The sequence below is a fragment of the Trichosurus vulpecula genome, chromosome 2 (genome assembly GCF_011100635.1).
Source record: "Trichosurus vulpecula isolate mTriVul1 chromosome 2, mTriVul1.pri, whole genome shotgun sequence".
Taxonomy (NCBI): domain Eukaryota; kingdom Metazoa; phylum Chordata; class Mammalia; order Diprotodontia; family Phalangeridae; genus Trichosurus; species Trichosurus vulpecula.
In genome coordinates, this window is record NC_050574.1 from 271,883,525 (window position 1) to 271,907,916 (window position 24,392).

At 39.0% G+C, this 24,392-nt stretch overlaps 1 protein-coding gene across 1 annotated transcript in view; it reads right to left on the reverse strand.

Annotated features, from left to right (window-relative positions):
* Positions 1-871: 871 nt before the first annotated feature.
* ARCN1 (archain 1) overlaps positions 872-24,392 on the reverse strand; it is a 31,058-nt gene continuing 7,537 nt past the window's right edge. Inside the window, exons 2-10 of the mRNA XM_036744993.1 lie at positions 16,498-16,761; positions 15,572-15,751; positions 15,215-15,420; positions 13,801-13,965; positions 9,017-9,182; positions 7,855-8,002; positions 7,280-7,388; positions 4,630-4,834; positions 872-2,889 (exon numbers count right to left, since the gene is read on the reverse strand). Coding sequence (XP_036600888.1) covers positions 2,800-2,889; positions 4,630-4,834; positions 7,280-7,388; positions 7,855-8,002; positions 9,017-9,182; positions 13,801-13,965; positions 15,215-15,420; positions 15,572-15,751; positions 16,498-16,761 — 1,533 coding nt within the window. The 3' untranslated portion in view covers positions 872-2,799. The remainder of the gene's footprint in view (positions 2,890-4,629; positions 4,835-7,279; positions 7,389-7,854; positions 8,003-9,016; positions 9,183-13,800; positions 13,966-15,214; positions 15,421-15,571; positions 15,752-16,497; positions 16,762-24,392) is intronic.

Below are 24,392 nucleotides of genomic sequence, written 5' to 3' on the forward strand. Positions count from 1 at the left end.
ATTTGTAGCTATTTGGCAAATGCAACACAGACACATTCACCTCCTGGGTCTCTAACCTTGACAGACTGAACTGATTCAAAGGGGGAACCCCCACTATGTTCTCATACTACATCAAATAACCTAAATCAAAGTTTATTACCCTGTCGTCTTTCCTCGTGATTTTTTTTTTAAATGCCATTCAGGCATCTCTTTGGAGCATCCCTTCACAGACACAAAGTGAAATAAGCAGAACAAGGAAAACGACAGGACAAGTAGCCAGTCTTAGAAAATGATACATGACAGTGTAACTACCAAAGTTGCATTTAGCAAAATGTACACTTAAGTCAACTAATTTAGCCTCAATCAGACCAGGAACATACCAGTTTTTTTCCCAAGCCAAGCTCAAATCTCTCTTTAGAGAATACAAAATGTTTCTGCTTACACTATTAACAACCCAAACATACCTTATAGGCTTTCTCATCTCAGAAATTCACCTTCTAAATCAACTCCACTATGTTCCACAAGGTTTTTCAGGTGGTGTTAAAATTAAAATGCAAACATAAAAGTATAAACTTTTTCTGGTTGCCCATTCCTGTGACCACATCTCTATCCTCTAATAATTAAGAGCTTCAAAACCCACTAAAATTCCCAAGGTAAAGTACCAATGATCAATTATCTAGGCTAATAGAAGGGAAACTAAAATAGCCGCCCCCCCCCCCAAGTTACATTTGGAATGCAGGCTTGGGAGAAGTACCCAGTTAAAAAATCAAGTACACAAAAGAGGGATTCCCTTACTTTTGTCTCAGGAATCCAGGAGCACAAAAGCAAGTTTTCAGAGTAAATGGTGGAATGGAACAATCCAACAACTGAGACAGTAAATGTGCTAAAGAACTGATTTTATAATACTCTTTATTTGATTAAAGAATTTGTATTCTTTGTGTACACTGGAATGTTATATTCCCTATGAATTATTTTACAGGGTTACAAAACTTCTTTCATTTTAAATATTACCCCAAAAGTAATTTCAAAAAAAAAAAGTTCCTGTGAAACTAAACCTGACTTTTAAAAATCATATGGACAAGCAACTCTTGAACAAAACTGGATTAATAATGTTTCTCACCTACTTAACTACATGACAAATTCCTTCTCCCTGTTCCCCTCCCCCCAAAACCCTCACATGGAAACCAAGTTGAAGATTCCTCCCTGATGCAATTAAGAGAAAAAAAGGGGGGAGGCCAGGAACTTCCTTGGAAGACAATCCCAGGCCCTTTATAAAAGTACGAACTGCTTCAAGCACACTCTCCACAAGGGAGAGAGAAGCATTCTTTCACTGGCTAAACGGGCAGGAGTACTTCTATACATGAGTTGTTTGTTTGTCCCCTCTGCCAGTCGCTGCTGCAGCACAAGATGCCATTTGCTGAAGCCAAGCCTTATTGAGTTCAGTGGACACAAATCTAGGCTCGGCTGACTGCTGAGTTTTTCTCTTACTGGTGGATAAGCTGGCATGCAAAATCAACCAGCATCTATCTGATACTATGTGGAAGAAAAAGTTTAAAAGAAGAAAGGGAAAAGTGGGTTTTTCCAATAAGCATTTATCTAAATGGAAAGTGCACAAGGCAGAGAATGGGCTATGAAAACAGTCCCTATATCAGGACATACAATAAGAAATTTCCACCTGCTTGTTAAGGACCTAGAACCTGGTAGTAATGGGACATCCCTTCAATGTTATAAGTCAATGAGATAGTTGAGATTCAATGAATTCAGCCTCAAATACCACCATTCTATTCTTGTCTAGGATTCTGAGGAAGACACGACATTCAGAATGGCCAGGAGGGAGGTGGTGGTGACAGGATTTTAAACGAGACACAAACACTCTAAAGTATGAAACTTAAACCTTTAGCCAGAGTGCCCCAAATGGAATAACTGCAAATAGGGAACCTTGACAATAGACATGATTATATCCATGGATGGAGAAGCTCTAATCTGGGGGCCCAAGAGCAGCATCATTCTAACAGGTCTCCTATTCTTTCCCAAGTGAAGATCATGAGACCACTTGAGAGCTGCCACTTAGTCCCAAAGAGAAGGCTGCTACCTCTCATTCTTGACTTCAAACTAGATTCTCAGCAATATTCTTGGGGATGGGCCTGAATGGGGGACATATTGGGAGTGGGCAGAACAGAGAAGTGGGAGTAGGCAGCAGGGAGAGTGAAGGGAAATGGAACAGGGATATAAGACATTCTTTGTGTTTTCACTCCAGAATCCCATTACAAAAATCGAAAACTTTCACTTTCAAAGTTCTATAATTAAGGACTGGCCAGATCAGTTTGTTTCAAGGAGTGACAAACAAATGCAGTGCTTATGTACGAAAAGATCCCAGTGCCTGACTGAAGTGACAGAAAAGAAGGCTAGGGGCAGAAGGGATTAAAAAAAAGATTAAAACCTCTATCTGTAGAGAAAACCTTTTAAAACAAAGAAAGTATGAGGTGTAACTGCATTTAGGGAATGAAATGAGGGGTGGGGCATAGAGGATGTTTAACCGGGGGCGTTCTCTGGGGAGCCTGCTTTCCGGCTGGCCGGTGAGATCTGCCAAATAAGTCAGCAGCCTTTCCCCCCACTTTAGCTTGTGTCAATTCGTTGCCAAAGAATGTCTCTGAGACCCTGGAACTGGGGATGAGTTGAGGGTCCTTGCGCATACAGAATCGTGCGTCTTATGAGAAAAAAAGATTTCCAGTGGCTTGCAGATTTGGAAAAAATTCTTTAGCCATTGTGGGTTTCTTCTTTTATTTAAAAATCTTCTTTTTCGGTTCCCTTCTCTTGGTATTACAGGATTTCATATTTATCCACAAGGAAGGTGGTCTCCGTGGAAAACCTTACAGGACTATTCCCATCCACTTGGGTCACTTTGGTAACCTAGAAAAACACAAACAGATTGGGGGTGGGAAAAGTGAGCCTTTAAGAAGCTTATTAAATTTTCATCATTCAGCCCAGATCAAATCCCTTGAGCATAATGGAGAAGGTGGCTTAGGAAAGATCAACTGAGATACAGGTTTGAATACTAAAGAAATTCATGTCTTCAACTACCAACGTAGAGCATGATGGAGAGGTTAAGTGGTACCTCTAATGCATGATGGAAGGTACCAGAATGCCTATATAGCCTGGCTGTGGCAGCGTAGTACATGTTCTGATTTTTACCCCAGCACTACTATGGTTTCATCTTATCCTCCTCAGCTCACAAAAATGATCTGCTGCTTCCATCACTGAAATGTTGCTACTTCTGAACACAAAGAGAACAGAAACAGACAAAATAAGGAACAATTCTGAACTCTAAAGAAAATGGTGATAGAAAGGGAGGTAGCATAGTATTCAGGTAAGTAAGCATACATAAAAGACTAAGACTAGAATCAGGCTGGTGCAAGAGAGTCTATCCCCACCCCACCCCACTCCCTCACATCCCCACCTCCGCCCCCTGGTTTGATATTACATCTATAGACTGCATAATAAACTTGATTGGAAAATATTTAGTTTAAATCTAGCTCAAAAGGAATGGAATCAAGAATGATTCTGACTGAAGGTACATCACGCTACTTCACTATCATTACTTGGCTGCAGCATGCATAGTCTGCCCTGATGGTCTCCTGGCAAATGTCATACCAGGTTGATCCACCCAACTTATTTCCTGGGTTCAGCTGGGATAACTGTCCCTTTTGAGGGGTCATAAAGCCTTATTCTGATTGTCTCAAAGAGGAACAGTGCATCTGTTTAGGAATATTCCCATCTAGCAGCCTGCTTGTTATGTGACATCCAATATAGATCAAGCTATATCAATGACAGGGAAAAGAGAGTGCCTGATCTTGGGAAGAGTCCAGCATAGGAAGCTAGAACTTTCTACCCACTTATCAAAGAGATGGAGACTATTTGGAAGATAAGAGAACACCAAGACAGTCAGTACTTCCCCCACCCCCATGAAAATAAAATAAAAAAGGGAAAAAGACAACAGGATGACTAGATCTGTTGGTGATATAATTTCATAGACAGAAGGAACAGTGAGCTAAAATGATGACCTAGAGGAATGATTCACACCATATCATCACAGCTATTTTTCAGAGATATGGGAGTGAAATACTAACTAATGTTAGAGTTGATCCCTGTATCAACTGAAGGGAAGCAGAAGAGCAGATAACCTAGACATCATTTCTCCTGGGTACTGGCATTTATTTATTTAACTCTTTTCAAATTATGTTCTATTTAAACTACAATGAAAAAATTCATTAAAATGAATTTTCATTCCTTGAGCATCAAGTCACGGCAAAATAACACAAAAGTATAAATGTGTGCGTTGAGTGGCAGGAGGCAACCAAGCCAGTAATCACAAAGCAAATCAGCCACTCTTACATAACTGTCTTTCCTATAATTGCTGCACATTTCACATGGATCATTTAACTCATCCTCAACTTAGTTAGTATTAAGGGAAGGGGGAGGTAGAGAGAGGGTGAAGGACTTGCCTAAGGTCACAAAGTGAGTCAGTGGTGGAGGAGATCATAGATATTACCAGCTCTTCTGAGACTCCTGCTCTGATCCTGAAACCATGCCTCTTACCAGCTGCCACCTACCCCACTGCTTGAGCCATACATCTCCCCTAGGCATGGGTACCTGTATGTTGCAATAGTTCTTTTTGGAGATGAAGGAGACTTGCACAGGAAAGAAGTCATTAGGCTGCCCAGCAATGCTAAATTCTAGGCTGCCACTCTTGTTTTTGGCATCAATCACTGGCAGGCACCACTCCAAGGTGTTGCGTCGACTGTCATGGCGGTATTCACCATCAATCTCACCAATTATAGGGGCACCAACTCCAGACCTGTCACAGGCAACACATATACAAAATCAGCTCAGTCGGCCAAAGCAAAAAGGAACTCACTAAGAATGACTAGCTCCAAATCAAAGTTCCAAATGAGGACAGGGACCAGAGGCCTGGCACCCTGGTTGCTCCTGTCTCTCAGTCATGCCACAAGAAATATATTCTCTCTGAATCAAGACATACTGTCTCTGCAAACCTTGTATCCCCGATTTAATCCTGGGTTGCGGAATTAAGAAGAAATTTTAATATCAGTGCAGATATCCTTTTAGGATATCTGGGAAATAGCAAATTGGCACAGGAAAACTTTTCAGATTCAAACCTTTAATTATTTAGAGCAGAGGTTGTTGAATTTGGGTCTTACAAACCGTGAGTCCCTGGCTGTATTTATAGGCCTAAGATTAGAAGCTGGACTTCAATCCAGTAAGTCAGCATTTAACTTGACAGTGAAAGAACTCTTGGGCAAAGTGTCCAAGTGAAAAAACAAATCATGGTGAGGGAAAGAAAGATTTCTAGTTACCCTTAGTTTACAAAAGAACTACTACCAGAGCCAGTTAGGGTATATTTTTCACCATGCATGAAGCTGACAAGCAATGTCGTCCACTCCCACACATTCTATATTTACTTTCCTTTAATTCACCAAGTAACATTTTATGCTTGGGTTGGGGAGAAATAAAAGGGACAAAGAAAATGCTATAAAGGTGATATATAAAAGACCAAAGGTTCTTCTCTATTTTATGGTCCTAATTCTATTTAGCGCCCTTCTCTACATCCCCATATCTGATTTTGGCCACTTCTGACACTAGCAATGGTAGAGGACAAGGTATAGTGGGGTGTATAAGGGTCTCTTGTGGAGAATATTGCAAAACTGAGCGAAGACACAGGAAACCACCAAAACCACAATTACAGGGTAGATGGTAAAGCTTAAAAAATCATGGCATCCTAAAAATAATCCAGTAAAATAAATCTTGACAAACAAAAACCCACACCTGTCACACAGGTCCAAGCGCTATAACAGCACAAGGCAGCCATCTATTGTTCCAAAGCAAACGGTAAATAGGCTGTGGTAATAAGGCAATCACTAAGGAACTCTGGTGATGACATTGGGGGAGGTACAAGTGTATACTTTTTGAATGCAGATTTAAAGGGCAGGATTGATAAAGACAGGTATACTATGGAAAGGCCTAAAATAATTTCTATGCAGGAATTTTATGTAAAGTTACAAATTAAATTAATATTTTCTCCCTCTCAATTATCATAGACCCATACTACAGTGAGTAATGTCAGAAAGAACTCTACTATTTCTCAGAACTCAGCCACAAATTTAGTAGATAAGGAAAAATCCCTATATCAAGTAGAGATAATGTAGGGAGAAAGGGAGCAAGCATTTATAAAGTACCTACTGTGTGCCTGACATTGTGAACAGCCCTATTGTTTTATTTAATCCTCACAATAACCTTGGGAGGTTGGTGCTGATATGATCCCTATTTTACAGTTGAAGAAACTGAGGCAGACGAAGGTTGAATGACTTTCCCAAGGTCCCAGAGCCAGTAAGCGTCCAAGGCTGAATTTTAACTCAAGTCTTCTTGACTCCATACCCAACGCTCTAGCCACTGTGCCACCTAGCTAGAATATAACTTCAAGGAGATTATCCTGGGAACATGGGCAAATATACTATTCAATAGGAATTTGCTGAACATGACTTCTGTGTGCATAAGACTAGTAAACATCTTTTATATGGAGAATTGAGAGGCTCATTAACCAATGAACTTAGTTTATGATGGCTCAAAAAAAAAATCATTGGTGTAGAAAGGTGTCTCTGAAAATCCAGCCACATCCTTAACTAACACACTAGTGGCTAGTGAGCAATGTGTGGAAGAAACAAGCTTTAACTTGTCTCTGCCTCACAGCTCCCTTCAAGTCTCAGCTAAAATCTCACCTTTTACAGGAAGCCTTTCACGGCTCCTATTAATTCTAGTGTCTTCCCTCTGTTGATTATTTCCTCTATCCTGTAAGTAGTTTATTTGCACAGAGCTGTTTGCAGGTTGTCTCCCTCATTAGGCTGGGAGCTCAGAGAGGGCAGGGACTGTTTTCTGCCTTTCTTTGTATTCCCAGTGCTTAGCACAGTGTCTGGCATGTCACAGGTGCTTAATAAATGCTTACTGACTGACTACCATTGTGAGGAATTGCTAATTTCTTTGGGACTTATGAAATGGAACATGGAAAAAAGCTTGGCTAAAAGTGGTTCCTTTTCTAGAAGAATCTCTTATTACATGCAAAGATTAGGATCTAAATCAGAAAACTGCTTTGAAACATCAACTAACCCATCCCTTAAAAAGACCAACCTCCCAAGGTTCCTAGAAGGCTAGACAAGGTCAAGTGAGGTCCCAGAAGTATTATCAAAGTTTTGATTTATCAGTTAAGCCTAGGAAAAGTGATTCCACTTACGGGAGTGGGATGGTGATGACTACATCATTCAGTTCCAAGTTCTCTTCTTGCAGCTCATATTCTATGTTGACATCACAGCCGTTTCCACTCTCAGAGGGCCAGCAGTTAACTAAGGGCACAAAAACAAAGGTAGGAACACTAAGGTATTAAGAGAATCACAAAATGTCAGAGCCAGATGGTACTTCAGAAATCACCAAGTCCAACCCTCTCATTTTAGAAACTGAAGATCACAGAGGTAGTGACTTGCCTAAAGTCAGGTGGCTAATAATCAGCAAAGCTGACTCTTAAATCCATGTCTCTTGATTCTACATTAATGATCTTTCTGCTTACAACATGCTTCAAGATGACAGGATAGCAAATCAGAGGTAACTGATTGCCACAATCCTCAAATCCTCACTGTAAAGTAACAATATTAGAAATGGCCACTTCAGGCTGAAGCTACTGAAAAAAATGCCAGAGATAAATTTTATTTTAGTTGTGAGAACAGTTCAATTTGTTGCCAAAAGAGCCAGCACCACTACTAGTCCTTTCAAAATGCAGAATCTAGCTCAATGGCACAGACCAAAGGCACTTACTTGTCAATGGAATGAAAGATTCTTCTGTGGTCTGTAGCCTCCACTTTAGCACTCCAACATCACTGTTGACTGGGAATGACTTCTCAGGGTTCTTCAAGCCAATGAGAGATTCTGCAGTAAAGAGTTTTTTGTCCACATTTGGGTGGGTCTGATAGGACAGAGGAGAAAGAAGAGCATTAACTTAAATTCAGATAAGACAAGATACATAATGTTCCCTTCTGGTCTCATGTGGTCCAAAGCTTTAACTAAGGGAAGAGAAATATCTAAAAAAAAAATAGTGACAAATCCTAGGAAAGGATTTCTCTCACAAACCTACAAAATACTTAAATATTAATTCCAATTCCTATTCCTCTCTATGGGAAAGCCCAACTTCTCAAATGTTGTTGAGTTTATGGAAAAAAAATTTGCATGTAAAAAAGTAAAGACTACCACCACCTTTCCAAATACATTTTATAGGGAGCTGCTTCATGGTGGGGCTAGATGTTAATCTTGGCCTTTTATAAAGAGGCAGCAGATAGAAGGAAAAGACAAAACAAAATTTCTAAATCATCAGAAAGCTCTGAGGAGAGCAAAATCACAGTTGTGACTAGAGGGGAGTCTTGCCACAGCAGAGAACTTGGTTGGATGGACTTAAACTCTATCGGGTGCATAGAAATGCTAACCCTACTGAGCAAGCTGTTTAAGACTTGATCTCATCTTGTTATGGTGCTATATGCACTTCTGAAGCCACAGAAACTTTTGTCTTTAAGAAGTAGTTGCTACTTCTAGAAGCCTTGACTCCCTATACACAGGCAAACAGACACACATACAAAATTACTTATTAATAATGCCATCTTTAAGAAAGATTTTTCACTTGTCACTTGGAAAATCAGGAGTCTGTCACAAAGTTTTTTGTTTTTTTTTAAAAAGGGAGAGAGCATTGAGGGGAATGAAAATTAGTACTGTGAAACCATGAAGTTTATAAAATTTATTCATATCATCACTCAGTCAACAATCTGAATAATCTTGCTCTTTCTGAATTATGTCAAAAGATAACAATCTCTCTGCCATATTTTGCAAACATACAATAGATTTCAAGCCTTCTTACAATACCTAGTCCTTAATAGCTATTCTAATTTGGTGAAACCCCTCACAGTTTTCCAGGCCCTCTGCCTCTACTTACTTGTAGTTGTACTCCTTTCTTATCTTCGTTTTCCACATGTAGACGAATCCGACCAAATTTGTCATCTGAGATCCTTAGCATTATCATGCCATGTAGCTCCATGTTCTGCAAGCCTCCATCTCGTCCACAGGTCAATGTAATTTTTTCTTCAATCTTCATATGCACACTACAGGTATAAGAAAGTCTCTTACTCAGGTTGGAAAAGGAAAATGAGGTATTATTCAATGTTAAACTCACCACTGACAACACATTTTTAAAGATGCTACTACTCTGGCCAGTGTTATGTGAGGCCTGTTTTTATTCTTACTCTGACCTCACTTGACTTACAAGGCTACAAAACATCTTGGAATGAGGAAATAAGGAAGATTTAAGAATCTGACTATAATCTGACTTTCCTCGTCCTCTTAAAGACAAAAGTCTCTGGTACGAAGATCAACTTCTATGAATAGTACAAAGCAGAATTTTATATTCATAGGAGCTCAGCTAGTGTTTTCTGCACAACCACCAAGTGCCAAAGTCTTTTCTGGACAGCCTAAGAAATTACTGATTCTAATTTATTCCCCCATCTCCAAACCATCTTCACAAAAGTGCCAGAGCACACCAATCTGATATTATACTTTTACTAAAAAAAACTCCAGTGGTTTCCCCATTGCCTAATGAATAATAAACTATTGATCTAAGCTGGCATTTAAGGCCCTTTACAATCTGGCTCCAAACCTTAACTCCAAACCTCCAAACCTTTCCTGCCTTAACTCATATTATTCCCCTTTACGTACTCTGTGTTCAAGCCCAACTAGATTATTCATCAACCCCCCATTTCCATTCTGCCCAGTCTTATCTCAATTCCTTTGGCTCATACTGTCCCTGAAACCTCAAACAGGCTCCCATACCCACAAACTCCATCTATTTAAAGCCCTCCCTTCAATCAAAGAACAACTTAAGTACCCAGTCCTCCATGAAGTACAACCTTTGGGCAAAAATGATCTCTCTCTCCTAAAATATTTTATAGTACTTTGAGTGAACCTCTCCTTTGCATTGATTTAACTCCACTCATCACAGTCATTTGTGTACATGTCTTTCCTTCCTTTAAGCCTGCAAACTCTTTCAAAGAATAGGGTCATAAATATACACACGTACATTTACAGACACATATCTCTTTGTATACTCAGTGCCTAGCACAGTACATTTTATAGTAGGTGCTTATTTTTTAACAGGTAGGTTAGAGTTTCAACTATCTCCCTAAGTCCAAACTGTCACACTGATAACTTTCTCATAATTTTCAAGCCTTAGTACTCAGAGACATTTCTGCTTCAGAAAATCTACAGTGGATCAGTCAATCTGCCATTTCTAACAAAATGATGCAACATTGTTCTACTTCACACAGAACTCAAAGGGAGTGAATATGCCTCCTTTATACAAACCTAATAGAACTGTTCTTCCGGACTCATCTTTCACTTGACCTCAAAACCACCAGCAACAGTAGAAGGCTCTGGGCTTCAACACAAGAAATCTGAGCTGTGAATATGTAGACTTGCTCATAACTTCTACTTACTTATAAGTTTTTTCCAACCAATATTAATGTCCAGAGCTAGGAACAGACTAATCAGAACACTTCCTCAGGAGGTAAATATTTAGAAGGAAAGAATACATATTCATATGTCTATATAATATTCATAAACTTTGGATGAAATATTGAGTTTTTCCAGTTCAATTTAGGAGAGTAGGAAAGACAATACCAATGCACATTTACAGATTAGCTCACCTAGTCAGGACCACTCTGTGAGATAGTATACTAGACACTTCACACATGTGCCAAGTAAATAAGTATCTGAGATCAATTTAGGCAGTAAAGAGTTGAGAAAAGGCAGTCTGTTAGTCAACAAGTACATACTTAGCTCCGACAGTGTGCAAGGTGTGGTGCTGATAGGGATACAAAGAAAGGAAAACAAATAACAGATAAACAACTATATAAAAATAAGACATACAAATATAACCAATAGAGTGAAGGCGCTAACATTAAGGGGGACCAGGAAAGGCTTCTTGTAGAAAGTGTAATTTTAGCTGGGACTTGAAGGAAGCCAGAGAAGCCTGGAGGCAGATAGGAGGAGAGAGAGAATCCCAGGTATGAGGAACAGTGAGCAAAAATATACTTAGAAGATGAAGTGTCCTGTAGAAGGGATAGCAAGAAGGCCAGTGTCACTGGACGGCAGAATACCTAGGGATGAAGAAGACTGGAAAAAGTAGGATGAGGTCAGGTTATGAAGGACTGTGAATGCCAAGCAGATGATTTTATAATTGACCCTAGTGGGGGAGTGCTATGGTCAGACTTGTGTTTTAGGAAGATCAATGACAGCTGAGCAGACGATAGAATGGAGTGTGGAGAGACTTGAGGCAGACAGATCAAATAGAAAGCTAATGCACTAGTTCTAGGTATAAAGTGATGAGGGTTTGTACCAGGGCTGTGGCAGTGCCAAAGAAGAGGAGAGCGAAGATCTGAGAGATGCAAAGGTGAAATCAACAGGCCTTGACAACAGATTGGATATGTGGAGTAAGAGGTAGTGAGGAGTCAAAAATAACACCTACTTTGAAAGCCTGGGTAACTGGAATGACGGTAGTTCTCTTCAGAATAATAGGGTAAGTGAAGAGTTTGGGAGGAAAGATAATTTCAGTTTTGGACATAACTGATTTTAAGATGTCTAAGGGACGTCCAGTTTGAGAAGTACAATAGGCAGCTGGAGACGTGAAATGACAGGTCAGAAGACAGTTTAGGACCAGAAAAACCATCAGCATAGAGATAACTAATCCATGGAAGCTGATGAAATCACCAAGTGAAAGGCACAGAAGAAGAGATGAAGGTCCAGAACGGAACCTTGGGGGATAGCCAGTGAACAAGCATGGCCTGGATAAAGATCCAGCAAAGGAGACTGAAAAGCAAGTCAGATAGGTAGGAAAATCAGGCAAAAGCATTGTCATAAAAACCTGGAGAGAAGAAAATATCAAGAAGAGGGTTATCAACAGTGTCACACAGAGAGATCAAGGATGAGGATTGAGAAAAAGTCATTAGATTTGGCAATTAAAAGATCATTAGTAACTTGGAGAGAGCAGGTTTTAGTTGAATAATGAGGAAGCCAGACTGTAGAAAGTTAAGAACAGAGTGAGAGGAAAAGAAATGGAGTTATCAATTGTAGACAACTTCTTAAGGAGTTTAGTCACAAAAGAGAGGAAAACTATGGGATGATAGCAGAGATGGATCAAGTGAGAGTTTTTTGAGGATGGGAGAGACATGGGCATATTTGCAAACAGCAAGTATATACAAGGAAGGACTAAAAATAAATGAGAGAGTGGGGATCTGCTGGAGAAGTCTGGATGGAATGGGACTACTTGGGCATGCAGAGGGTTTTGCCTTGGCAAGGAGAAGGTCCACTTCTTTATGTGACAAGATAGCTAACGTGGTGAGTGGGATAGTGAATCAATTAGAGAGGTACAAAAGAATTGCCTAGCCACAGTAAAGGCCTAGTTGAGATTATGTAATATAAATCTGCGGTGAATCCAGTCAAAATTGTTTTGTGTTTTTTTTTGTCCAGTACATAAATGGGAATATGGAGAGCAGAAAATGGAGTAATGGAAGGCTAAGGCTCAGGAGGGCAGGCTCAGACAAGAGGATAAAAAAGGCAAAGGACTCAAGATGGTAGTGTAAAACTGAACTAGTTCACCAAAGGGCCAAAATAGGAAAGGGAACATAGCCAGTGTAGGGGTAATGACAAAGGAAAGAGGTAAGGGACTGAGAGGTAGGAGGTTACAATGAGGACAAAGAACAGGATTCAGGGCTTGCAAGGATAAGGGAGAAGTGGAATGACAACAGATTACAATAAGATTATGGAATTTCGGAGTTCATGGACATAGAAACAAAAAATCTGTGGGTGATGATAAGATCATCTCTATGCATAACTAAGCTAAAATAAGGTAGAGGAATAGGTCATGTGAAATGAGTAAGTTGAGGAATTAGAATGTTAGGGTGCTTGAGGAAGTAGCAATACATATGCTGAAGTCCTCTACTATTAAGGCAGGTGTTGGAGAGGACAGAAAGATGATGAGCCAGGTAGTGAACTCATTGAAGAAAGAAGGGGTGTGTTCTGGATGTCAACAGACAATAGCTACTAGAATTTTGACTTCATGGTAGACAAAGACTGAATGAACCTCAAAGGAGAAGAGAATATTAAGTGATGGTGTTAGAGTGTGAGCCTGGAAGTGGCAAGGGGGCGCAAGAAGTAATCTAACTCCCCCAATCTCAATCAGAGAACCAGAAATGAATGAAAAGTAGTATTGGAAAGGGTAGCCAAGTAGGTTATATCAATATAGGTCTTGATGAAAGCCAGACTGTAGAAGGAGCAGAAAAGGAAAAGCGTTAAGATGAAGATAAGTTTATTACCTATGAAGCAAGCATTCCAGAGAACACAGTGGAACGTGTGAGGTGGATGAGTTGAGGGGAATGACAATGAGGGAGTAGGCAGGAGAGACAGAGAATGGGGTTTGGACATTAACACAGGGGGTTCAAAATCACCACGATAGGGATATTCATGGGAAGAAACATGGTAGGCAGAAGTTTTCTTCCCCAAGATGTTTCAAGATATTTTCCTGGATATTAATATTTAGCATCTACTTTAAATAAATCTTTTGTATAAAAAAAAAGGTTAAGAACAGGCAAAAGAAATTTCCGAATACTTAAAGAAAAGAGAGCTACATTAGTTATCTAGTATGCTCATAATGCAGAGGTAAATTCCTACCTTTCCATGTTAATAGGTGGAGTGAGCACTTTGGCTGCTTCAGAGGTACGCTTGCCTGTATTAGAGGACATAATGGTTTCACCTTCAGATTTCAGCTTGTCCACAAAATTGTCTACTTCTTTCCCTTTGGCTCCAAGTTTCAAAGCCTTGCTTGGACCTGAAGGCCTAAAAGGCAGGATGAATGGTGAGATATTAGCTGCCTTAGAAAAAGATTCCACACAGACTGACAAAATAGGACCTCAGTGATCTTGTCCAATTTTTTCAGAAAAAGAAACTGAGGCCCAAAGAAGCTAGATCAAACAGTGAACTAGCAGCACAATTAAGCATTAGAACACAGGACTGTTAAGTACTTTAGAGGTAGCTGGTGGTACAGTGCATAGAGTACTGGATCCAGAGTCAAGGAGACCCGAGTTCAGATCTGGTCTCAGACACTTATTAGTTGTGTATGCTGGGCAAGTCACAACTTGTGTTTGCCTCAGTTTCCTCAATTATAAAACAGGGATCTAGCTTGCAGGGATACTGTGAAGATCAAATGAGATATTTATAAAGTGTTTAACACAGTGCCTGGCATATAGTAGGCTCTACATAAATGCTTGTTTTTATCCCTTACCTAGTGCATTTCCCACTATAGCACACTGCTTCCTTGCTATTGGATCAGTAATTTAATTATCATTAATTTCCTCAGAAGCCTTTGTTAGGGTGAATGCCCATGGCTTGAAGATTGGCCTTGAGAGCTACCTAAGTTTTATCGTATAGTGGCTAACGTACTGGATTCAGTTAAAAAGGCTCGACTTGAATCTTAACTCTGACCCTTACTACCTATGTGACCATGACCACTAGACTTCTACTAAGCCTCAATTTTCCAATCTGCAAAACAGGAACAATATGTGTAGTATTTATCCCTCAGAGTATTGTTGTGAGGCTTGTATGAAAAAGGACTTTGCAAACTTTAAAGTGTTATGTGTATATTTATTACTTATTCATTTTTCTATCTAAATAGACATTTTTAAATTTATAGAATATTCTTAATGAAACCAATTACCAAATTAATGTGAATAATGTATTTCCAGGACCCAAAGGCCCATGGAGACAGCTATACGTGGACTGATGATCAAATTTCTGCACAGCGTTATCCACAGGGAGCATCAACAGTTAAACATAACCCCAAAGCAATTGTTCTAGAAGTGGATATAGGTGGACATTAACTTATCAAAGGAACACTTACACAAAAGGAGAAACCATAACATTTCTCCCTCACCCCCATATTACGTGGTCAAGCTTTACGCTTCATATTATTCCATCATGTCATTCTTTATCATTAGCTTGTCTAGGTGCCAGATACAAATATAAAAGATATATGCATAGAGTCTTCATTTGGCTTTCTAGGGCTGCTGGTCCCACACCAGACTTATACCTGGCTGGTGCAGGTGCCACTTTTGTTTTTTCTGTTTCAATGATAGTCTCTGTGATCATGGCAGCCGTGCTTCCACCAGAAACCGCTGAGCTTCCAAATCCTCCAAAGCCTGGTGCTTTTTTGCCCTGTCTCTCAGCATCTCTTCGAGCCTGCTGTAATTCCTTTGCTTTACGCCTCATCTCAGCCTTGGCCTCACGCTCCTGAGTCTGTAAGAAAGAAGCACATATGGATCCAGCACTGAGAGAATAGTATACAGAGGCAACCAATGGTACAAAGGAAAAGGAAAATAATCACTGGAAAAGTCTAGAAGACACATTAAACACTTCAGATTGACAAAGTCTCACAGCACCAATTTACCTCTCGAACTGCTCGGAACACCTTCTCCTCGTGAGAGTCCATTTCTGTGAAAGTCCGGATTTGTGCCAGGTTAACATTCTCTCGGTAACCCAGGGCAACAATCTCATCAAAGGCAAAAATCAGGTCAAAGCAGTGCTCAGATATCTCATTTTCTTCTAAGGCTCGGCAATATTCAGGGATCTGGTCATTGATGATAGTGATAAAGGAAGAAGATATTTAGAACTTTATCAGGAGCTATCTTCCTAAGTCATTCTCAGAAACACAGCCAACTCTACTAGGCTTGAGAATGTCCCAATCTGAACCCTTCTCATCTCTTTTGCTAGTTTTTCCTTCTTAGAAGTTAATTCTTATTGTCACAAGGCATATCTTGTGGCTTTTGCATAAGCAAAACAACAACAACAAACCCAGTAAGTTTTAGAACTTGTTATCTAAACATATACTACTAAATAATAACTGTCAGATAATAGCTAATTAAGTCACTTATTCAAACTATATAATGAATTTCAATTTGGTAACAAACTCATGAAATGAAAGTATGATTCCTATATAATTCTTACTAAGTTTTGTTTAAAAGCATTTCTTGGAATTTCTCTGGTTACATAAATTTTCCTGGCAGAAGATAAAGTTCTATTAAAAATGCTACAGAACCACATATTGCAAAGACACAATCAGCAAATATTTTTTACAGCTGTGTTTTTACTTTAGGGATGAGTTCATTCTCCAACACAAGAATAAATTTCTCCATTCTGAGGAATATCTGATAGCTATCAGCATATTGGTCAGTTTATTTTAAACATCAATCTGTTCAAATAAAGGCTTGTTGTATTGTTTCTTTTCCTCAGATTCCTTTTAGGAAGCATGAGCTCTTTCAAAGAGGGAAAAAGAGAAGTCAAAAACCAAATCTGAAACTACAGAAGGAATTTTACCACTCTAGAGAAGAGTCGTAGGGTCTCCAGGTCCTCCAGGATGTTACTATTTTTGGTGGTGATCAGAACCATGTACAGCTTCTCCATAGGTTGGTAGACATATCTTACACTCTCTGTCTCAACAAATGTGTGTTGCTTTCCAGTATTCATAAGCTTGGGGAAAGCTGCTAGCAACCCTTCAATTCGAGTCCGGGTCATTTCCACAAACTGTCGAGAAACTATAGCTTTCCCTGCTTTTGTGCAGACGGCTGCTGCCAACAGCACCTGTCAGGAATACAAGCATAACTATAGTTATATCAATTTAACTAGAATTAAATATATTGAAATACAACCACCTAAAGAGGAAATTGTTTTTAAATATGCTAGCCTTCAATATATATTAATGTCATTTTTAAAAAAGGAGTTTGATAGAGCCATAATAAAAATACTCATCTAAATTCTAGTCCAGAGCTTTTTTAATTTTAGTGAGTAACAAAGAAGATGAAGTTAAAATGAGAACAAAAAAGAAATTAACTACTATACTTGTTTTGCAACTTAATGAACAAGAAAAAGAAAAATCTGTGTTTTGGAAATAAGTTCTGTCTGTGGAATATTTCACACACTGCCAGACGGTGGTGGTTGGTTCTACTGAACTGCTTTCTCTTTCTTTTAAAAATTTTTTTTAAAAGAAGACTTACAGGGTACATACACACCAGGGGAAATGGATGTAGTAGAAATGAAAATGAGGATTAAAACAAAAGCTAGCAATCAATCAACAAGCATTTTACTGCTGGTCTACTATGTGCCAGGCACTAGGGACATCAATTAAAAGTTCTCTCAAGTTTTAATAAAAAAATTTTTTTGGTCAAGATCTTCTATTTTTGGCATCACAAAGACTATTAGATTCTACCTTCACATCTCTTTTATAGAAGCTACCTGTTCCCCACCATAAAGCCTCTACCTTGGTACTATAAAACCTATCTCACTCCAACTTGTTCAATAGCTTTCAGGTTGGTCTCCCAATTGCAAATCTCTGACTACTCAAGTCATTCTTAACTCCACTGCTAAAGTAATTTTAAAGTACAGGTCTGACCCTGTCACTGCCTTGCTCAATAAACACCAGTGGCTCTCTATTACATCCAGGATCAAATCTAAAATCTTCTGGCTTTTAAAGTCCTTTACAACCTGGCCTTTCCTACTTTTCCAGTTTTCTTACACTTTACTCCCCTCCATATACTCTTTGATCAGCCACATTGGCCTTTTTGCTATTCCTCCCACACAATAATCCAATTCTCACCTAGGGCATTTTTACCAGCTATCTCCCATACCTGGAATGTTCTCCTTTCTCTTCTCTACCTCCAGGCTTTCTTCAAGTCTCAGCTAAAGTTTCATCTTCTGCAAAAAGTCTTTCTCAGTCTCTTAGTGTCTTGCCTCTGAGACTAGCTCCAATTTTTATATATATATATATATATATTTACCCAGTTGTTTGTTGTCTCCTTCATTAGAATGTGAATTCCTTAAGGGCAGGGACCCTTTTCTATCCCCCGTGCCCAGTACATATTTTCCTAATATATTCTTACCCCTCTCCAACAAGACCTATCTATCCCTATTAATAAAGAGTAAAAATAAAAGAGAAAAATGAAGGCACTTGAGCATTTAGGGTTAGGGTTAACCATCAACTGAGTTTGACAATATTCTGTCCTATATGTTCTATACCCATAATCCCTGCATCTCTGTAAAGAAGAGAGGGAAGGTACATTTTCTTACGTAAGGGCCAAGTTTGGTCATTATAACTACATAGCACTGTTTCATGTTTTTGTTGCTGTTGCTCCCCTGTTCTTTCCATTTACATTGTCCTAGTCACTGTGTAATTGTTCTCCTGATTCTGCTTGCTGGAAATAAATTACTCTCAAACTTACGTGTTCCTTCCTGGTGAGTTTCCTCTGACTCACACATGTGTAGCACTCTGCTTTGGTGAACTCATAATGAATGAAACCTGAAAAATCATGTGAACTAGAATTTCTGAAACCGGAATGGAGGAAGGTCTGACCTAGCTAAAATAAAAGCCTAACAGGAAGTTCAGACCTTTTCCCCTTATCTTTAAGTGGAATAAGAACTACTGAATCCAATCTCCAACTTGTGCCCTTTGACTAACCCTTCTAATTCACCCCACTGAGCCATGCTGACAATCTGCAATGGAAGAGAAATGACCCCAAATAGGTGTTGACACTAAACTGTGTCAACTTGCAGCCTTCCTAACAACTCTTTTAGAGTCTGGCACTTCATGAAACAAAACAAATAAAAGCACACAGGGAAGAGACCTCAACTGCCATTAGAGAGGACAGTAAGGAAATTAAGTACAGTCTTAACAGTATCTTCAATGAAGCCACCTAGAACACAGAATACAGAGATTACAAAAAGACCATTTTTACATTTTGGAAGCCACAATGCTAAAAAAACAACCCCTGAAATAGCAACCACCTGCTAGCATTAACCAGCCTTGTCAGCATTACAACGCTACCTGTCTCCCACACAGGTGAGGTGCTTCAAGAAATGGGTACTAGATGGTCCCTGAGGGCCCTTGCAACTCTCAAATTCTTCCATTCTGTGAAAACCAAGTCAGTCAATTCATATAAAAATGCTTACAATATCAGCACACTACACTGCATATTAATTATAGGAGAAAGTAGTCCTTACTCATCCAAAAATAGATAATAAGGTTGTCTGAGAAACAATCATCATCATGAACCTCAAAGCAATAAAGCAGCAGGCAATTCACATGCAAGAGATATCAGACTTATCTGCTTACTGCACAAACAATTCACAGATTCATAGGCCATTAGAATTGGAAGAGACCCAAGGGATTCCATTTTTTCTATTTTCATTTTATAAAAGAGGAAACTGAGGCTTAAAGAGATTAAATGACATGCCCATGGTTATACAGTGAGTAGCTGTTGTTTAGCCTAATGAACAAGGATTTTTAATTGTACCAACTGCTTTGCTTTAATTGCACACAGGTCTCAAGAGGTTAAACCATCAACTTCATAGTCAAAGCTCTATTCCAAAATAAAATAATTACAAGTTTAGTTGAAAGCTGACTTAAAGGAGCAATGCAACCTCATGAAAATTAGTATGCTTTTCATTTTCCACCAACTTTCTGATTCTAGTTCTTTCCTTCACATTGAAGCTTGATTTCATCATCCCAGCTTTCAGGTTTATTTAGTTCACGCTCATAAACTACTCACTGTAATCAGATACGCTCCTAACTAATAACACTTAGCTTTAAGTTATATACAACTGATTGAGTTGAGTAAATGCTAAATAATAAGAAGAATCTAACCCTCTGGAGTATATATATATATATATATATATATATATATATATATATATATTTTTTTTTTTTTTTTTTTTGCAAATTAGTCAATTCTTTCTGAATTTTCAGTAGGGTCAGGGTCAGTTTGATGAGCATACATGGGATCTCCTTTCCAAAAGAATTGTTGGTATTACTGTTTTTCTGACTTGGGAGACAGACCCTTATTTCACCACCACTCTGCTGGAGTTTGGAATAACCCCCTGGATAAAAGGTGTCTGGAAAAGGATCTGAAGAGAAAATAGGATTCAAATCTCAAAAGAATTTCCTAGTATATTTTTCAAAGGCAGTGCCAACACTGGAGTAGGTTGGTCTAGTATGGAATTATGAAAAGAGAGCCAATGAATATTTTTTTAGTCTAGATACGTGATTCATCTGTTTGGGGTACTTCCTGGGGTAGAAACTCACTACACCTCATCTTTTTTTTTTTTTTTTTGCACAGGGAACATACTTCACACCAGTCATCATCTAACCCCTGGATAACTGTTACACTGACTCAGCTTAAATGATACATGCTTAGAAGGTACAAAGTATTTCTCTATGCATCAAGTAGAAAAGGAGCTCATTGGTGTATGTAAATCCCTCTATGTAAGATTGTGTAGCATAGTATGGAAGACCACCAGATTTGAAGTTAGAGGGCTACAGTTTGAATACCAGCCCTGTTATTGCCTTCTTGTATGACTTCACAAGTTGCTTTAGCATTCTGTGACTCAGTGTACACATCTGTAAAATGAAGGGGTTGGGCCTGCTCACTAAGGTGCCCCCAAACTCGAAATCTGTGACCCTACAAACCATGGGCCGTGTTCCCATCATGTTGCTGCACTCAATCCCACCCCCACCCCCGGCCTAGGCCATTTTTCCCCTAATCCTTTGCCTCTACCACCTCCCCCACCCCCACTTTCCACCTCCAATTCTAAGAAAATAATAAAATCGACACAATTATCTCTAGAAATGACTTTCAGTAATTGTTCTATGATTCTACACATCATACAGCAGCCTCTTCAACCAAATCACCCCTCCCTGGCCACCATATCCCCAGTATTTGTTGTTTTCCCCTTTTAGAATATAAGTTCCTTGAAATCAGGGAATGTCTTGTATTGTTATTCCCATAATAAGTGCTTAATAAATGTTCCTTCTTTCTCTGTCTTTAATTCAATACATGTTTCCTTCCTTCCTTCTGGTCTTTCTCCACTTTTAATCTGTGATACTTGCACCAAGGCATGTTCCACATCAACCAATCCAGCTATCATTTAGGATTTGTTTAACGAGATTTTTAATAGAGCAGAAGTTCTTAATCTGAGGTCCATGAACTAGTTTTTAAAAAACTGGTAACTGTATTTCAATATAACTAATTTTCTCTGTTTGATAAGGGGTCTACAGGCTTCATCAGACTGCCAAAGGAGTTCATGGCACCATAGAGTAACTTACTTTAGGAAGGATTTAAATTAAGCAAAATTAGTTGGTGTGCCAGAGTCATAATATGCAAACCAACCTGCTAATTAGGAAAAAAAAAGAATTCTGTTTACATTTTAAGGTCCAAACTGTCTCCTCCCTCCCCACCTCACACTAGAGAAAGCCACTATTTGATACAGAGATATATGTATGTATGCATATGTAAACACACCTGTCATGTAAAACCATACTATGCATACTTTTTATCAATTTTTTCTCTGCAGGTGGATAGCATCTTTCTTCATAGGTACTCTGTAGCTGATTTGAGTATTTATAATATCAGGATAACTCAGTTGTTCACAGTTACTCTTTGAACAATATTGCTGTTACTGCACACAACATTCTTTTGGTTCTGCCCATTTCACTCTTTATTATGTCATGCAAGTCTTTCCATGTTTTTCTAAAATAAACCTGCTCATCATTTCTTACAGCACAGTTGTACTCCATCACAATCATATACCACAGCTTGTTTGGCCATTCCCCAATTGATGGGCTCAATTTCCAGTGCATCATGAAACCTGCTAATCTAAAGAAAAGAGGTCTCAGTCAGAAACTAGCACAATGCCTGGCATATAATAAGCCCCACCTTTCTTCATATGTATATTTGTTCAGTCAGTTCTCAGTCATCTCCGACTCTTGGCGACCCCATTTGGGGTTTTCTTGGCAAAGATACTGAAGTAGTTTGCCATTTCCTTCTCCAGCTCATTTTAAAGATGAGGAAACGGAGGCACACAGGGTTAAGTGACTTGCCCAGGGTCACAAAGCTACTGTCTGAGGCCAGAATTGAACTCAGGAAGATGAGTCTTCTTGACTTCAGGCCCAGCACTCTATCCATTGCGCCACCTAGCAGCACACCTATTTAAAACTCGTCTTATTTGGAGTTATTAGATAAACTAATAGGGATTCAATGAGGCCCCAGTAAGTACCCAATAAGTCAATTAATCAACAAGCATTTCTTAAACAGCAGTTATGTAGCAGGCATTATGCTAGCTAATAGGGTCACAAGGATGAGAGATACATCGTGGAGGCAGAAATGACAAGATTTGACAGCTAGACTCTGAAAAAGATATAGGAGTTTTAATGGACTATAAACTCAGTGTAAACATTACAGAAGCCAAAAAACTTAATGTGCTCTTAGGCTGTATCATGAGAGCTGGTGTCTAGGACTAGGGAAATGAAAGTCCTGTTGTACTCTGTTCCAGTCAAACCACATGTGGAGTACTATGTTCAAATTTGACCATTACATTTTCAAACAAGTCTGGAGATTATACCTTATGATGATTGGCTGATGCAACTAGGGATGTTTAGCCTGGGAAAGAAAAGATGAGGCAAGGGAGAGAACATGACATTGGTCTTTAAATATTTAAAGGTCTGACCCATGTAAGAGGGATTAGACCAGTTCTGCTTGGCCTCAGAGGGTAATCCTAGGAGCAAAGCAGGCCATTTAGACTCCTAAAAGGAAACAATTCCTAAAAGCTGGAGTGCTGCCAAAGTGGAATGGGCTACCTTAAGAGGTTATGGGTTCCTCTTTAATGGAAGTCTTCGAACAGAGGTTATGTTCACCATTTTCCTGGTTTGTTGTAGAGGAGATTCTTGTTTAGGTATGGGTTGGACTAGATGCCTTCTAAGGTCCCTTCTGGTTATGAGACTCTGTGAAAGTTGTTTGGTACATAATAATTTCCCCAGAGATTGTGTTATAAAGGTTCTCCAACAGCCCAAAAAAGTCTCTTACAATAAAGTACTACACAAATAACTCTGAATTATTATAGTTTGCAAACTGAATGTTTATGCATGATCTATCCAGAAGTCAAATGCATTTTTAGCATTACTTCTCCTTCCCTGACCCCAGGTTGCCCAGAGGAGTACTAGCTAGCACCCCCGAATAGGAGATATAGCCTAGGGATGGCTGTGGCTTTCAGTTAATGCAATACAATCACTGATTTCCACTCATCCTAATCAGGCTTGTTTATATAATAATCCTTATTTTGAGATATGGACATAAACAAGGCTAGACAGTTACCTCAAGGCACAGAACCAGAGTACTGCCACGGCCATATCCCTGCCTATAAATAAGCTACATCTATCACATATTAGACTTAATGGATTTCTAACTTAAATATCTTGAGAATCAAAAAAACCTTCTCTCTTCATAACGTGCGTGTGTGCATGTGCGTGTGCGTGTGCGTGTTTGGCAGAGATCTGATTTCACTGGTACTGGGAACTCCAGTTTTAGGAGTTGCCTGAGGAAAATGAGAGTTTAAGGGATATGTGTAAGAGGCTGAGAATTTCAGCTCAGGCCTTCCCGACTCCAAAATTGCCTCTCTTTTCACTTCATCAGGCTGCCTCTATTATCTATATTTAACAATATTTAAACAATTATTTATATTCCTGTAAGCAAGTATCTCTTCCTGCTGTAATTTAAGCTTATTCTTGTCTATTCAAGATAGACAAGTGAAGATAGAAGAGAACCATCCTCTACATGATAGCTTTTTACAAATCTGAAGACCATCTCCAGAATTTTTTTTCCCTTTTAAATTGCCAGAATTCACTTTCCGCAAAACAATGATTTATAAAGGTGAGCTGAAGACACTGTAGTTAGGATCTAAAAGCAACCCCATTCTAACCAGAAATATTCTAAACGAATTAGAAGCTGTAACATAAAAAACAACGGCTAAGGAATCAGGATACTTGTTAGTAACTATCTGCATATCTTTGGGCAATTTACTTAACCTCTTGGGCTTGTTTCTTCATCTGTAAAAAGAGGAAACTGAACCAACTCATCTCTAAGGCCCCTCCCAAGTCTAAGATACTGTAATTCTAAACGTTTTCAAGTTTAATAGTAGCAAAGGAAAGTTGACTCCCTAGTACATGCATTTAAAATATACTATTCTAGGGGTAAACACTGGATCCATCTATTTACATAAGAGTTAAGTTGCAAGAAGACATATCATCTGACCAAAGCAACCCATGGATATCTGACCCATCACCTCTCCATTCACTCATGGTAGAGGTCCAAGTAATCAAGGATAGTGATGTGGCATATTCAACAAATATTATTAAATACTATGCGCAAGGCATTGTACACAAAAAGGTA